Source organism: Mandrillus leucophaeus, unplaced genomic scaffold (genome assembly GCF_000951045.1).
Source record: "Mandrillus leucophaeus isolate KB7577 unplaced genomic scaffold, Mleu.le_1.0 Scaffold436, whole genome shotgun sequence".
Taxonomy (NCBI): domain Eukaryota; kingdom Metazoa; phylum Chordata; class Mammalia; order Primates; family Cercopithecidae; genus Mandrillus; species Mandrillus leucophaeus.
The window spans coordinates 231647-249598 of NW_012104654.1; the positions used below are offsets into that span (position 1 = coordinate 231647).

The following is a 17952-nucleotide window of genomic DNA, read 5'->3' on the forward strand; positions in this document are numbered from 1 at the left end:
CTTATGAAGCTAATTTTGGGTTTGACAGCATTTTTGTTCTCAACCTTACCAGAGGCACAATTCAGCCTTACAGTCTTTTACAGCTACAGTTCCAGGAACCCAGAGACCTGCAGTGTTTGATGGTGGGTTAGATGGGCCATCACAGTCACTGCGCCAGAACTTTAGGAGGTCATGTGTGACATTCAGTGGGTCATAGTATGTAAAGTGCTTTGTGTTCCAAAGTTAATATTTTTTCTTTTATTATTGGGAACATGTCACTTTTCAAAATATATCTGGATATGTTTGGTCAATGGTAGACACTTATGGGACCTCTTTTTAAAAATGATTTTATTTTAATTTACAGATATTTGCCTGAACTAATACAGCTGATGAAATACCTGACTTTTTCCTGCTCCAGGTAAATAATTTGTTACTTTAAAAATATCAGGTTCTAGTAGAATTCAGAGTTTGTATAAAAAGACCTATTTAGGCATGCAAAGTAATGTAAATCCAGACCCTAAAGAAGTGATTCCTTTAATAAATAAGTTTTATTAGTTTACAGAAAATGATGACTTATGTTATTGAGTCAACTTATAGCAGAATCACCTTGAGCATTTTATTTTATTTTATTTTTTCGAGACAAAGCCTTGCTCTGTCGCCCAGGCTGGAGTGCAGTGGCGTGACCTTGGCACACTGCAGCCTCCACCTCCTGGGTTCAGACGATTTTCTTGCCTCAGCCTCCCAAGTAGCTGGGACTATAGGCATCTGCCACCACACCCAGCTAATTTTTGTATTTCTGGTAGTGATGGGGTTTTGCTGTGTTGGCCAGGCTGTTCTCGAACTCCTGACCTCAGGCGATCCACCTGCCTTGGCCTCCCAAAGTTTTGGGATTAGAGGCATGAGCCACTATGCCCGGCCACCTTGAGCATTTTAAGTATGCTTCCTAATGTATGTCCTGGGTTCCCTCAACCCATGGGAGTTTGATTTGGTAAGTTTCTGATGGGGTCCTAGCATGTTAATTTTAAAAAATGCCAACACATGCTTCTGGTTTATTGTAACTCACTGCCATTATGGCACTAGAGATGACGGAAGTGGCAGGTGATAATGCCACAAGAGTTAAGGACCATAGGGTTAAAGACTAAAAATATTTAAGTATTTACATTTTGTGTGTATGTGATACTAGATTAATGGTTTACTTTTGTCCTTTATTTAATGAATGTTTTAATTATATTTTCAATCCCCCAAAAGTTTATTTTAGGATTTTTCAAAGCTTACATTTAAGCTCTAGGCTCTCTCAGCTTGAAATTTGCCTTATGTGTAAGTACAATTTAAAATAAAAGTTTGTTCTGTTTTATTGCTGTAGGTTAATAAGTGAAGTAAATTAGTGGAAAAAAGACCAAATTTTAAGTAAGTAATGTCTTACATGTTTTTTGTGTCAGAGGCTGATTTAATTGATTAATTTTCCCCATAAATGTGAGAAGTCAGAAAATCAATTTCTCATAATAAGAAGTAATAGGTAAGTAAATATTATGCTAGCATTTTGACTTAATGAAGTTTTTTTCACCTCATCTTATGGTTTTAAGGCTGTGATTTCATTTTTCAGTTATTGATTTTAATGATTAAATTTTTCCCATTGCAAAAATACTCATAACACATTATAGAATGATTGTTATATATTTTCCAACAGATGAGAATGCTTAAATTAATTGAAATACAAAATTATTTGCAATTCTATTTTCAGCTTAACAAAGCAGCAAATAAACTGCATTAAAGTTTTTACTTAAAATAATCATAAATTATATGTACTTTGTGTCAGTTAATACATTGACTGGGCATGAAAATTACTGGGGGAATTTTAAAAATTCTGAATCCTAGGCTCACCTCAGCTCTACTAAAATTTTGGGTATTCATCCTGGTTTGGCAACCATGCAGTATGTAATGTTGAAGGATTACGCTTTTAGGTGAGTGGAAACTGGAAAACTATTTATTTGTAGAGAAATCTAAACACTAGTAGGAAAAAAAATCTCTCCTGTTTATCTGGCTTACATAATTCTCAGAAGAAAAATGTTTTGTGTTTCAGAGGCTAAATTAGTTATTCTGATTTTTAGCAACTGTGTTGGATAAATTATTTAAAAATCTGCCTCTTTGTGAGCTGAGCAGAAAATGCCATGTGGTGTCTTTACACTCATGATGACAGAGAATGAGACGTTGTCAAATAATCTGGGGTTTGATATGGAAACATGATGGAGAAATTAATGAGCTCCGTTAGAGTATAGTAAATATACCATAACAATATCATAGAAGTAATTGGTCTTCACAAATTTAATATTGTATTCTTTGTTACTAAATCAGTATCTAATATCTCTAATAAGTTATTAGAAAAACTAAATATTTAGTCATCTAGTCTTCAAATATTGGCAACTAACTGTTCTTTCATAAGATACATAGTTCTTGTCTCTGCTCCAGGCTCACTTATTTATTCAGTGGCTCATAGCAGCCTTGTATATTTTCCTAATTATTAGAAGTAGAAGTGAATTTCTGTTTTCTGCTAATTATCATAGCCATTTTCCTCATAAGATAAGGAATTATCATGATTTTTGCCATTTTTCTATTTGTTTTTCAGCTTGAGTATTCAAAGACAGTAGACATCTGACTTCAGTTATTTATTCAAGATGCAGAAAAGACAAGGATATTGCAGTTATTGCCGTGTGCAGTATCATAACCTGGAACAGGTGAGAGGTTTCTATTAATATGATAATATCTCAAAGGACCTAGTTGTGACTTTCTCTTACATTTTATTAAATTCATTTATTTATTTATTGAACAGATCGTATTGGGAATCTGTTAGTTGGCAGACACTGTTTAAGGTTCTAGGGATATGACCATGAACAAAAACTAAGCCTCTTTTTTCATGAAGCTTGTATTCTAGTGTAGTAAGACAGAAGATAAATAATATATACATTTAGTACATAATATGTGAGATTGTGATAAATGTTATGAAGAAAACAAAATAGGGAAGGGGTAGGGTAGCCAGGTAAGGCCTTTTTAAGGAAGTGACATTGAGTTGAGATTTGGATTTTGGGTCTCAGGTTTACATTTATCTGGGGAAAGAGTTTCTAGGTAGAGGGAAGAGACAGAGACCCCGAGGTTACAGAGTGGTTGGCACACTAAAGAAGAGTCAGGAGGCTGGTGGCTGCATGGATATGGGGAGGTGGGTGAGAAGTAATAGGCAAAGAATTCAGACTAGTAAATTGTGTATTTTAGATTCAGGAGGTATATGGGCTTGTTTGTTACATGGGTATATTGCATACCTGGTGGGGATTGGGCTTCTACTGTACCCATTACCCAAATCAGAGAAGTCAATTCTTTAAGACATTGTAGGCTAATGTAAGGACTTTGAATTTTATTTCAAGTGAGATGGGAGAGCATCTCAAAGTTTGAGCATAGGAGTTAAGTCATCTACTTTGTGTTTTAAAAGGCTCATTCTGGCTGCTGAGGGAAAAATAGTTGGTGTAGAGATTTAAAAATTTTGTTATCGTGATATAACTCATACACCATATACTTGACCCTTTAAGGTGTATAATTCAGTGAGGTTTTGTTATGTTCACAAAGTTGTACAACCATTGTCTAATTCCAGAACATTTTCATCACCCTAGAAGGAAGCCCTGTACCCATTGAGCAGTAACTGACTCCTCCCTTCTATCACTAGCCCCTGGCAACCACTTGTCTATTTCCTGTCTGTGTAGATTTGCTTATTCTGGATATTGCATGTAAATGGAATCAAACATTGTGTGGCCTTTTGTGTCTGCTTTCTTTAATGTAGCGTAATATTTTCATGGTTCATCCATGTTGTAACGTGCATCACGACCTCCTTCCTTTTTATGGCTGACAATGTTCCATTACATGGATATATCATATTTTGTTTATTCATTGAGCAATTTATGGATATTTGGGTTATTTTTACTTTTTGACTGTTATGAATAGTGCTGCTATGGATATATGTGTACAAGTTTTTGTGTGGACATATGCTTTCACTTTTCTTAGGTTTACATGTAGGATGGAATTGTTCGGTCATGTGGTAATTGTGTTTAACTTTTTTGAGAGGGTGCCTCACTGTTTGTCAAAGTGGCTGTACCTTACCACCAACAATGTATGAGGGTTCCAGTTTCTCCACATTCTTGTCAGCACTTGTGGTTGTCTTTTTTGTTGTTGTTGTTGTTGTTATAGCCATCTTAGTGGATGTGAGATGGTATCATTTTGGTTTTGATTTGCATTTCCTTAATGACATACAGTGTCTTTTCATTCGCCATTTGTATATCTTGTTTAGAGGGATGCCTATTCAGATCCTTTTCCTGTTTTTAATTGCATTGTGTTTTTATTGTTGAGTTGTAGAAGTCTTTATATATTTTGGATACTTGACCTTTATCAGACATATAATTTACAAATACTTTCTCCATTCTGTGGGTTGTCTTGTTACTTACTCTTTTTTTTTTTTTGAGATGGGGTCTTACATCGTTGCCCAGGCTGGAGGGCAGTAGTGCGATCATGGCACACTGTAGCCTCAGCCTCCTGGGCTCAAGCAGCTCTCCTGCCTCAGCCTCCCAAGTAGCTGGGACTACTGGTGTGCACCACCATACCCAGCTAATGTTTTATTTTTTGTAGAGATGGGGTCTCACTGTGTTTCCCAGGCTGGGTCTCAAACTCCTGGGCCCAAGTGATTCTCCTGCTTTGGCCTCTGAAAGTTTTGGGATTACAGGCATGAGCCACCACACCTGGCCTTCTTTTTACTTTCTTGATGCTATGTTTTGATGCACAAAAATTTTAAATTTTGCTATGTTTTGCTCATGTTTTTTGGTGTCAGAAGTGTTGCCTAATCTCAGGATTGAAGACATATGCCTATGTTTTCTTCTAAGAGTTTTATAGTTACTCTTACATTTAGGTCTTTTATCCGTTTTGAGTTCATTTTTGTATAAGGGTGTGAGATAGGGCTATACTTTTTTTTTTCTTGCGTCTGTAAAATTAAATCTATTTCCTAGAAATCATGTTAAAATTCATGCTCATCAGAGCTCACCCTGTGCTACCCATAGTGGATTTATATATGTATGTATTTATATTGATTTGTTTACTTTTATTATTTTTACAATAATTATACGTATTTATGGGGTACAGTGTGATATTTTGATACATGTATATAATGTGTAATAATCAAACTGGTAATTAGCATACTAATCGCCTCAAACATTTATCATTTCTTTGTGTTGGAAACATTTAAAATCCTCTCTTCAATTGTTTGGAAATTTACAATCAATTATTGTTAACTATAGTCATCCTACAGTGCTATATAGGACACTAGAACAACTAGAACGTATTCCTCCTATCTAGCTGTAATTTTGTATTCATTAATTATCGTCTCCTAATTTCTCTCCCCTGACTTCTTCCCAGCTTCTAGTAATCACCATTCTGTTCTCTACTTTTATGAGCACAACTTTGATGACAAGATTTTCTTCTTTTATGGCTGAATTGTATTCCACTGTGTATATATACCACATTTCCTTTTTTTTTTTCTTTTTTCCTTTTTTTTTGTGAGGTAGAGTCTTGTTCTGTCACCCAGGCTGGAGTGCAGTGGCATGATCTTGGCTCAGTGCAACCTTTACCTCTTGGGTTCAAGCAATTCTCCTGCCTCAGCCTCCTGAGTAGCTGGGATTACAGGAGCATGCCAACATACCTGACTGATTTTTGTATTTTTAGTAGAGATGTGGTTTCACCATGTTGGCCAGGCTGGTCTTGAACTCCTGACCTCATGTGATCCACCTGCCTCAGCCTCCAAAAGTGTTGGGATTACAGGCATGAACCTCTGTGTCTGGCCCTTTTTTCTTTTATCTGTTGATGGACACTTAGATTGATTCTATATCTTAGCTATTGTGAACAGTGCTGTAGTAATAAACGTTGGGGTGCAGATATCTCTTTGATATACTGATTTCCTTTCCTTTGCATAAATACCTAGTCAGTAGGATTGCTGGATCATATGATAGTTATATTTTTAGGTTAGTTAGAAAACAGTTGTAGGTGCTTGGAGTGACTGTGGGACCAGAGTCCTAGGCTCATAGGTTTATGAACTTATTGTTGCATCTGGATCTTGGGGTACAGATTTGCTCTTTGGTGGAGTTGGATGTCTTTTCTCTTTCTCCTTTGCACGTCTGTTCTGCCAGTGAGTTTTTTACTTTTGGAAGTTTTCATGACAGTAACTGTTGTCTTTTTTACTTGCCAGATGTAGGACTCCTTTGATCATTTCTTGTAAGACTGATCTAGCGGTGATGAATTCCTTCAGTTTTTGTTTCTCTGGGAAAGACTTGATTTTTCTCTCATGTCTGAAGGATAGCTTTGCTGGGTATAGTATTGTTTGGCTGTTGGAATGGTTTTAGCACTTTCAATATATCATCCCGTTCTTTGCTGGCCTTTAAAGTTTCGCAGATAAATCTGCTGTTAGTCTAATGATGATTCCCTTATATGTGACTTGATGCTTTTGCTGTTTTTCAGATTCCATCTTTGGGAGTCTTCGACCTTTGACAGTTTATAATGTGCCTCAAGGAGGACATTTTTGGGTTGAATGTATTTGGGATTCTTCGAGCTTCCCATATCTGAATGTCCATAGACTTTGGAAGTTTTTTGCTATTAGTTCATTAAATAGGTTTTCTATGCCTTTCTTCTTGTCTTCCCTGTCTGGATTCCCCTAACACAAATATTTGTTCACTCAGTGGTGTCCCGTAAGTCTTGTAGGTTTTTTTCACCTCTTTTGCATCATTTCTTTTTTTTCCCTCTTACTGGGTAATTTCAAATGACTGATCTAAAAATTTAGAGATTTCTTTCTTCTATTTTATCAAATCTGCTGTTGAATCTCTCTATTGTATTTTTTATTTCATTCATTGAATTCTTTAGCTGTAGGATTCCTGTTTGGTTCTTTTTTATGATTTTTTTCTGTGTTGAATTTTTGCTCATATGTGAATGGTTTTTCTGATTTTGTTGAATTGTCTATGTATATTTTCTTGTCTCATTGAGTTTCCTTAAGATCTTTATTTTGAATTCTTTTTCAGAATTAGTTTATTTTCTTTTCATTGGTTTTTTTTTTTTTTTTTAAATAAGAAAGTTATGTTCCTTTGGTGGTGTTATATTTCTTTGCTTTTTTATGTTTCTTATATCCCTGCATTGATGTGTCTGCATCTGGTGGAATAGTCACTTCTTCCATACTTTCTGGAGTGGCTTTCATATTGAATAACTTTCACCTGCAGCTGGGCTTTAATGTGCTACTTGGGAGAGTGTGGTTACTCTGTTGCCAGATACATGCAGTGGTATATAGTCTTCATTCTGTTTCTTCAGCTGTGTTCACCATCAGCAATAACTGTGGGCACCTCAGTGGCCTACACTGTAGAAGTCTGTGGCGGTGGCAGCAGCATAGGCTGAATGTCCTTGATGTCAAGGGCTTCTGGGATCCACCTATTCTTGTTTTCATTACAATGGGGAGACTTAGCTGAGTAGATTCCTCTTGGTGTTAGGTCTGACACGGCCTGTAAGCAGCTTTAGTAGCACTGTGTTCCAGTTGCAGGTGTTTGGAGTGGCTCTGGGACCAGGGTCCTAGGCTCATAGGCTTATGAACCTATTGTTGCACCTGAATCTTGGGGTACAGATTTGCTTTTTGGTGGGGTTGGATGTAGGTTGCCCACAGAGCCAGGACCTGTCACTTTTAGGCACCCCCTAGTAGCTGGGGCCCAGGGAGTCAGGTTGTAGCTGAGATTTCTACCCCTGAAGGGCAGGGCACAGCACTGACCTGACTCCAGGGAAAAATAGTTGCTCTGGAGGTTTGATCCTGGGGAACAGGGTGTGGCTGCAGTTCAGAAACGTGAGCCAGTAGAGCTCAGTGGCAACTTAGGTCTCAGGGGATGAGGCATTGTGTAGTAATGACTCTAGACACTGGAATGGTAGGACTCAGCAGCAGCAGATACATAGCTATTGTTTGGACCCTGGGTAGGGCAGGGAACAGTACAGTGACTCCATTCCCCAGGTAAAGGCATGTCTCAGCAGCTCAGACTCTAGGGGTCTAGTCTGTTCTAGGAAAGCAGAGTACTAGAGTTGTTTGGCTAGTAGGATGAGGTGTCTAAGCTTAGCCACTGCTCTCTTTCCCTGGGACATGAGGTACTCAGCCCTGGGGTACACAGCTGCTCAGCTTGGCCAGGACACCATTTCCCCAGGGGGCAATGTGCTGCTTCAGTTCAGGTTTGGGAGGGGATCGGGGACAGTGGCGTGACTGTTCCGGGCGGCCATTTCTCTGGGTGCCACTTCAGCTTAGGTACTGGGTTGTGTGACTACTCTAAATATCTAAGGCAGTTTCCTGCAATTCAGGATGCTACTTCAACCTAGGCACTGGGGACGCGTGACTGCTTTGAGTCACAAAGGTACTATTTTCCTGGGAGGCAGGGTACCACTTTAGCTCCAGCCTGATGGGGTGAGAGCAGAGGTGGGTGAAGTGGCTTCATTTCTTCTTGATTCTATGAGGAAGGATTTAGCTACTGTTTGTATCTTGGCCTGGGGATGTCAGGCCACTGGGCTGGGATGATTCAGCAGTGGCTTAGCCTCAGGGATGAAAGGGAGCCGTGGCTACTTGCCCTTGGAGCAAAACACGTTTCAGCCATAGTTCCACTTGCAAGGTGGTGTAGCCACATGTCCTTTCCAAATAGTTTACAGGGGCCAGGGCGCAGTATTGGCTTCTTCTTTCAGGGGAACACAGTGGTGTAGACTCCAGATAGCTCCTTCAGCTGGTCTTCATCCTTGTGAGGACTGCAGGGGTGAGGTCTGTAGGTGTACAAGGTATTAACGGGGGTTGGTTGTTGGAATCCTCTTGCTTGCCTCCTTGCTATAAGGAGAAGTTCTTCCTGGTTCCCCGCTGATCCCGGTTGGGAATGGGGTGCTGGAGGCCTGGCATTCCCTTCTACTTTCTGTGTTGCCATTCTGAGTTCTTTGCTCACCCTGGTTTCTGTTTCTCCTCTGATGCACTCCATTGCCCTTCTTAAGTTGTTTTTGTTAAGATATAGTGGTTTGTTCATTATGCTGGCCATCTTTTTCCAAGTTTATTCTTTTGCATGTGATGTACAGTAGTACCAGCACCATTTGTTGAAGACTATCCTTTCCTGATTCAATTACCTTGACATCCTTGTTGAAAATCAGTTGACCATAAATATAAGGTTTACCTCTAGACTTTCAATTCCATTTTATTTATCTATATATCTGCTCTGATGCCAGCACCACGTAGTCTTGATTACTGCAGCTTTGTAGTAAAATTTGGAATCATGACATTTGAGTCCTCCAACTTTGTTCCTCTTTTTCAAGATTGTTTTGGCTATTCTTGGTTCCTTGTATTTCCATATGAATTTAAAGATTACCTTGTTAGTTTCTGCAGAAAAGCAGCTGGAATTCTGATAGGGATTGTGTTGAATCTGTAGATACATTCATGGGGAATATACATCTTAATATTAAGTCTTCTAGTCCATGAATAGAGGTATGTATTTCCATTTACGGAGAGATTTAAAATCTTTCAACAGTGTTTTGTAATTTTCAGTGTACAAGTTTTACACTTCTTATGCTAAATTTATTCCTAAGCATTTTATTCATTTTGATGCTATTGTAAATGGAATAGTTTTCTTAAGTTCATTTTGGATTGTTTGTTGGGAGTGTATGGAGAGCTTCAATAGATTTTTAAATATTGATCTTGTATCATACAACCTTGCTGACCTTGTTTATTAGTGCTAATTGTTTTTTTGTCGATTCCTTAGGATTTTCTATATACTAGATTATGTCCTTTCCAAGTAGTTTTACTGCTTTTTTCCCCAATCTGGATGCCATTATTTCTTTTTCTTGCCTAATTGCTCTTGCTAGAATTTCTAGTATGATAAGTGTTAAATTACGGTAGTGAGAATGGATATCCTTGTTTTGTTTTGAATCTTGGGAGAAAACTTTCAGTCTTTTGTCATTAAGTTTGATGTTAGTTGTGGGTTTTAGCCTTCTATTCCTAATTTGATAAGTGTTTAATCATGAAAGGGTATAGGCTTTTGTCAAACGCTTTTCTGCAACTATTAGATAAGTATGCGTTTTTTTCCTTTAGTCTATTAATATAATATATTACAGTATTCGTCAGCTCAGGCTGCCATAATAAAATACCATAGACTAGTTAACTTAAATCAGCAGTCCCCAGCCTTTTTGGCACCAGGGACCAGTTTCGTGGAAGACAATTTTTCCACAGACAGGGTGGAGGGGTGGTTTTGGGATTTAACTGTTCCACCTCAGATCATCAGGCATTAGATTCTCATAAGGAGCACACAACCTAGATCCCTTGCATGCATAGTTCACAATAGAGTTTATGCTCCTATGAGAATCTAATTCCTCCACTGATCTGACAGGAGGTGGAGCTCAGGTAGTAGCGCTTGCTTGCCTGCCGCTTACCTCCTGCGGTGTGGCCCAGTTCCTAGCAGGCCATGGACCAATTCCTAACAGCCCTTCTTACTGTGTCCTTCTGTAGCAGAGGGAGAGGGCAATTTCTCTTCCTATTTTATAAGGCCACCAATCCTATTGAATGATGTCGCTACTGTTATGACTTCATTTAACCTAAATTACCTCCTAAAAGCCCTGTTTCCAAATACAGTCACATTAGGGGTTAGAACCTCAACATGTGAATTTTGGGGGGGATGCAGTTCAACCTATAGCAGTTAGATTGGTTGGTTTTCAGATGTTAAACTAATCTTGCATTTGTGGGCTAAATCCCACTTGGTCATGGTATATAATCCTTTTTATATGTTGCTGGATTTGGTTTGCTATTAATAATATTTTGTTGAGGATGTTTGCAGCCTTGTATTTCAAGGCTTTGGAGAACTATAAAAGCAGTGAAGTAATATGGGGCCCATATCTAGTGAAGTGCTTAACAGAAACAATGGAAGCCAAAAGAAAGAAAACAACTGCGCCTAGAATTCTCTACTCAATACGTATATCTTTTAATAAGGAAGGTGAAATAAAACTATTTTCAGGAAATAAAAATTAAGGGAATTTGTCACCAGCAGACTCTCACTAAAGGAAAAACTAAAAAGGAGTTCTTCAGGCAGAAGGAAAATGATTCCCGATGGAAGCTCAGAGATACAGGAAGTAATGAAGAACAGTGGAAAGGTAAATATGTAGGCAATCTAAGTGAATTCTGTCTTGTGGGATGAACAACAATGGCATATAAATTGGGAGGGGAGTAAATAATGTTAATTTCTAAGGACTTTGCATTGTTTATAAAGAGAATAAAAGTAACAAGTAATTTTAGACATTGACAGTTCAGGGTTGCTCATTGTAATCTCTTACCAAAATAGACTATGAAAAGTCTATAAGTAACTACAGAGTTAACAGAAAGGGAAAAATTGAAATGATGAAATGTAGTCCACAAGAAGACAAGAAAGGAGAGGAAAAGGGATAATCGTATAGGCAAGAATAACCGATTGAAAAAGAAAAAGTTAAATACAACTCTATCAATAATATATTAAGTGAAAATAGATTTGATGCTTGAATTACAACTGTATTCAATATTTTGTCAGAGGTCCTAGTCAAGGAAATAAGGAAAGAAAAATAAAAATGGTAAAGACTGGATAAGAAGAAATAAAACTATTATTTATACACAACATGTGGACATAAAAACTCAAAAGATATCTAGGTAAACCATTAGAATCAATAAGTGAGTTAAAAAAGGTGATTAGACCAATGTAAAAAGAAACTGTATTTTTATATACAGATACCATGTAGAAAATGAGATTAAAAAATTACAATAGCATCAAAGAACATCAAAATCTAGGGAATAAACATGAGAAAATGTGAGATCTTTAAACTAGAAACTATAAACATTGAAAGAAATTTTCATGTTCATGGATTGAAGAATCAATATTGTAAGCATATCATTTGTGCCTAGATTGTTATATTTATCCAACGTAATTTCAATCAAAATCTCAGAGAATTATTTTTTTTAATGAAAAGCCAATTCCAAAAATAAATGTGGGAAAGTAAAAGGCTCCAGAAGAACTAGGATAATCTTAAGAACAAAGTGAATAGATGTCCTCTATTAGATACTAAAACTTATGAAACTTTAGTCTTTAAAATAATATAGTCTTGCTGCAGAGTTAGACCATGGAAACAAACCAGGAATTCCAGAAACAGACACATATATGGACGTCTGATTTGTAACAAAGGTGGTGCTGCACAGCAGTGAGGACAGAACTTTCTTCAATAAGTGATACTGGGTCAATTGAATATTCATATGGAGAGGAAAGTGAAACTTTATTGCCGAATCACCCTGCATATAAAAATCAGAAGTAGACTGTAGACATAAATGTTGTAGCCAAAATAGTAAAGCTTCTAGAAACAGGAGAAAATCTCTAGGACTTTGATGGTAAAGAGAGATTTCTGGCCACAAAAACCACTGACAAAAAAAGATAAAAACTCTGGACTGCAGTAAAGTTAAGAAACAATGGAAGATGTTTAAGAAAGTGAAAAGAAGCTCCAGAGAGGAAGATGGTACTCGAAACACATATAATTGAGCAAAGAACTGGTGTCCAGAATAAGGAATTTCTACACATCCATAAGGAAGAGACAGAACATCCATTTGAAAAATAGAGAGACTTAACAGACCCAACATAAAAGAGGATATCCAGATGGCCAGTAAATATGAAAAGCTATCACAAAAATTACAGATTAAGGCCACAGTGATATAACAATAAACATCCTTATAATTGCTAAAATGAAACAGACTGACAATACCAAGTGTTGATGAGGAGCTAGGAATACTGCTGATAGGAATATACATTGGTACAGCCACTTTGGAAGACTGGTCGATAGTGAGTACTAAAGCTGAGCGTGCGCAAATTTTTATGACCCAGAAGTTTCACTCCTATTAATGTACTCAACAAAAATACATGCACATTGGCACCAAAAGACACATACAAGAAGGTTCTTCACAGCATTATTAGTAATAGCCAAAAGCTGGAAACAACACAATTGTCCGTCAAGAGTAGAATGAATGAATGAAATACGGCATATTCATACAATGAAATATTATGCAGAAAAGAAAATGAACAGATTCAGCTAATATGGATGAATATCACATATATAATTTGAGTAAAATAAGCTGAATGCAAAAGCATACATATTATATGACTCCATTTATATACATTTCAGAAAATTTCAAAACTATAGTATTAAAAGTTAGGTAATAGTTACTTTTGGGGAAAAGGGAAGGGATATTAGATTGGGATGGGACATTACAGGGATTTCTGGATGCTTGTCAACTTTTCATGGATAGATGGTAAGGATGTGTCTACTTTGTGATAGTTGATTGAGCTGTATGCATATGATTTGTGTACTTTATGTATGTTATACATCAATTCAAAAAATCTAAAGGAACTGACACCTTATGGGATGTAAATGAAGTTTTCTATTCACATTTCTTTTTTCTTTTTGCCTTGACAGAGAGAGGACAAGGTTGGATTTTATTATTTATTTTTGTAATTTCAACTTTTATTTTAGATTCGGGGGGACACATGTCCAGGCTTGTTACGTGGGTATATTGTTTGATGCTGAGGTTTGGGTTACAAATGATCCCATCATTCAGGTAGTGAGCATAGTACCTGATAGGTAGTTTTTCAGCCCTTGCCCCCTGCCCTGTCTCTCCTGACCCAGTATCTCCCAGTGCCTTTTATTCCCATCTTTATGTCCACATGTACCTAATGTTTAGCTCCCACTTAAAAGTGAGAACATGCGGTATTTGGTTTTCTGTTCCTGTGTAAATTTGCTTAGGATGATGGCCTCCAGCTGCATCCATGTTGCTGCAAATGACACCATCTCATTTTTTATGGCTGTGTAGTATTCCATGATGTATATGTACCACACATTCTTTATTCAGTAAGGTTGGATTTTAACTGAATATTTACTTGTTTCCTTGTGCATTTGTCCCCTTTAACCACCAGGCATTCTAACTCTGGTGATGGGTCCTGGACAGTGGAGAGTTTTGTAGCAGGATTTTGAAAGTGTCATAATATAGATTGTTCCTGGGGCTAGGAGCACTAGCTAGCATGGACCTCTGAAGTCAACATGGAAGAAGATAATGCCAAGAGTTGTAACAGTGGTCAGGAGTTAGCAACCTGATTTAAGTTCTTTAACACCTTTACCGGGATATTTTAAAATATCTTTTCTAAGTATTGTTAAATTAAAATGCACTATTAAATTATAAATAACATGTTAGAAATATGCCATTTCCTAGCATGATACAAAGAAAGAGGATAAGCTTTGGAGTTATTAAAATCCTGGCCTTGCTGTTTGCTCAGTATAAAACTTTGGGCAGTTTACTCTAATTTTTTTTTTTTTTTCTTTTCTTTTCTGTTTTTTTTTTTTTTCTTGTTTGAGACAGAGTTTTGCTCTTGTCGCCCAGGCTAGAGTGCAATGGCACAGTCTCAGCTCACTGCAACCTCCGCCTCCAGGGTTCAAGCAGTTCTCCTGCCTGAGCCTCCCCAGTAGCTAGGACTAGGCACGCAGCACCACCATGCCTGGGTAATTTTTTTTGTTGTTCGCTAGAGACGGGGTTTCGCCTTGTTGGCCAGGCTGGTCTTAAACTGACCTCAGGTGATCTGCCCACCGCAGTCTCCCAAAGTGCTGGGATTACAGGCCTGAGCCACTGTGCCCAGCCCAGTTTACTCTTAATTTTTTGTACCTTAGTCTTTTCATGCTAAATGGGGACAATATTCTTAGTGAAAAGTCAGTGAAGATTACTGTGTAAATGGAATAGCACTGTGTTTGGTACATCATAGGTGCTCCATAGGTAGACTTTTTCCCATTCTGCTTGCTAGTCCACTAAATAATATTAGTAAAGAAAGAATCTTTCTAACTGTAGAGAGAATTACAAGTCTGAAAAATTTAGTGTATTTATTTTAATTTTGTGTTCAAGTTAGGATTTTTAATTTCTGAAAGAAAATAAAGGGGCCTTTTTTGTCAGTTAATCTTTGACCTCTTTTAATACAATAATCCAACCCTGTTCTCTCTCTTAACAGATTTTCATTTTAAAAAACATTTACTCATTGAAAAAGATAAGAATTTATAAGAAAAATTGAAAAATTACCCATAACTGCACCACACTGACATCTGTACTAGTAAGGTTTGGTATACATACACACTAGTCCCCCGTTATCTGTGGTTGGTTTCAGTTACAGCCAAACATGACTGGAAAATATTATATGGAAAATTCCAGAAATAAATGGGCAAATAAATTGCACGTCATTCTGAGTAGCTTGATGAAATCCTTTGCTGTCACTCATTGTCCCACTCAGAATATGAATCATCCATTTGTCCAGCATATTCCTGCCGTTTATGCCATCTGCCCATTAGTCACTCAGTAACTGTCTTGGTTATTAGATCAACTGTTGGATATCATGGTGCTTGTGTTCAAGTAACCCTTATTTTACTTTTATTACAGTGTATTGTTATAATTGTTTTGTTTCATTATCAGTTATTGTTGTTAATCCCTTACTATGTCTAGTTTATAAATTAATCTTTATCATAGGTACATAAGGAAAAACATATATAGGTTTGGTACTATCCACCGTTTCAGGCATCCACTGGGGGTCTTGGAACAAATCCCCTGAGGATAATAGGGGACTACTGTAATTTCTTCCATTTACTTGTCTGTATGTTTTTAAACTGTAGTTTGACATGAAACCATACATGTAGTTTTTGCATTCCTCATTTTTTTCTAAATCCAGCACCTTAGACCGCTTGGCCACACTACCACACTCGTTTTTTCTTAATATGTAACGTTTCCCCATGTTATTAAAAATTCTTTGTATTATTTTAGATAGCTGCGTAGTATTACATCTTAGAGCCTATTATAACTGAAGTCTTTTACTGTTAGAAACTTAGGAGGTTTCCAGTTTTTTGTTATGCTGTGATAATGGTATCTTTTTTGCATGAATCATTTACCTTTAAAACTATTTCCTTAGGCTATACTTAGGGAAATCTCATTATTTTACCTAAGGGAAAGTAGTTTTATGGTTTTTAGATGCAAATTTCAGAATTGCTTTATAGAAAAGCTGTCAGTTCATAATTTAACCAGGAGTATATAAATGAATCCATTTTGTCGAACTCTCACTACTAAATACTATCCATTTAAAAATATTCCATTTCTTTTTTCTTTATAGCATTTGTTCAGTGCTCAGCACAGGAGTTTGACCAGACAGAGTAGACGTCAAATATGTACCAGCAGTTTGATGGAGCGTTTCTTACAGGATGTACTGCAGCACCACCCATATCACTGTCAAGAGAGCAGGTAAAGTAGTTGATTGGAATAATATTTATACGTAGTTATATGTTACAGTGGGTGTTTGTGTTCATGTCCCAATCAATACTTTAAGTGAATCTTTGAATCAAGGAATATAAAGTGAAATTTTAGTAACTTTCATTTGCAATTTTAAATTTTTCTTAGCTTAAGTAAGAAATTTCACTATAGAAGATATGGACTACATTATGTTTTTTTCCTAAATAAAAGTCTTAGGCTAATAAATAATTGTATATCATTAAGATGTTTTATAAGTATGTTATAGGATTAAGCAGGGGGAAAAGGAGGAAGAAATAGTTTTTATCTGTTTGTTTGTTTGTTTTTTCTGAGGTGGAGTTTCGCTCTTGTTGCCCAGGGTAGAGTGCAATGGCATGATCTCAGCTCACCGCAACCTCCACCTCCCAGGTTCAAGCGATTCTCCTGCCTCAGCCTCCCGAATAGCTGGGATTACAGGCATGCGCCACCACGCCTGGCTAATTTTTTGTATTTTTATTAGAGGCGAGGTTTCCCCATGTTGGTCAGGCTGGTCTGGAACTCCCGACCTCAGGTGATTCACCCAGCTTGGCCTCCCAAAGTGCTGAGATTACAGGTGTGAGCCACCACACCTGCAAAATAGTTTTTGGAAGGTTAGCAACAGAAAATCTGATGACAAAAGCAGAGTAAGGACAATCAAGTCAAAACTGAGTCAGTTCCACATAAATAGAACTCTTTGCTAATTCTGAGTAAAAGAGATATCAAAAAGAATTGGGTTTTTAAATAATCTGTCTTTATTTTGATAGCTTTTCTTGTATCCATTTGTTTTAGTTGTTTTTAATAAAAGTAATTATTTTGATAACATTTAAGAGTTAATGCCCTATGTTAAAGAAAAACATTGGTAGAAAATCAGATTAAATACTGTGGTACGTTTTTAGCTCCAGCTGTACAAGATAAGGTAAAAATAGATCATTAGCATATCTGTGCAGAATTAACTGAGATGTGCACCAATTAGTAGAAAAAGAGATAAACTTCTTTGCCTTGCAGATCACTAACATAGACCTTAGAAATGGCAAAAATATTTTAATGGGGAAAAGTTAGAGGAAAACAAGATGATTTCTTAGCTGATGGGAAGATAGAATTAGCCTATCCTGGGGTCAGTATAAATTTCCAGTTTTTTTGTTTTTTTTTGAGACGGAGTCTTGCTCTGTCACGATCTCAGCTCACTGCAACCTCCGCCTTCCTGATTCAAGCAATTCTTCCTGCCTCAGTCTCCCGAGTAGCTGGGATTAGAGGCACACATCACCACGCCTGGCTAATTTTTTTGTATGTTTAGTAGAGACTGGGTTTTGCCATGTTGGCCAGGCTGGTCTTGAACTCCTGACCTCAGATGATCTGCCCGCCTTGGCTTCCCAAAGTGCTGGGATTACAGGCATGAGTCACCGTGCCCAGCTCCATTGTATAACTCTCATGAGCAGTGCTTCAGCAAACATGTTTTTACATGAAACTGTTTCTTTTTTGTTTTGTTTTGTTTCTTTGAGACAGAGTCTCACTCTGTTGGCCAGGTTGGAGTGCTATGGCATGGTCTTGGGTCATTGCAACCTCCATCTCCC

The 17952-nt window shown here is 37.3% G+C and overlaps 1 protein-coding gene across 2 annotated transcripts in view; it reads left to right on the forward strand.

The window, feature by feature from the left end:
- The first annotated feature begins 343 nt into the window (after window positions 1-343).
- The window catches only part of ZDBF2 (zinc finger, DBF-type containing 2), a 33297-nt gene continuing 15688 nt past the window's right edge, over window positions 344-17952 (forward strand). Inside the window, exons 1-5 of one of the 2 annotated variants that reach the window (XM_011993876.1) lie at window positions 344-397; window positions 1343-1386; window positions 2603-2711; window positions 11079-11181; window positions 16230-16357. In XM_011993876.1, coding sequence (XP_011849266.1) covers window positions 11128-11181; window positions 16230-16357 — 182 coding nt within the window. In that variant the 5' untranslated portion in view covers window positions 344-397; window positions 1343-1386; window positions 2603-2711; window positions 11079-11127. The remainder of the gene's footprint in view (window positions 398-1342; window positions 1387-2602; window positions 2712-11078; window positions 11182-16229; window positions 16358-17952) is intronic. The other variant, XM_011993875.1, reaches the window with a different exon arrangement.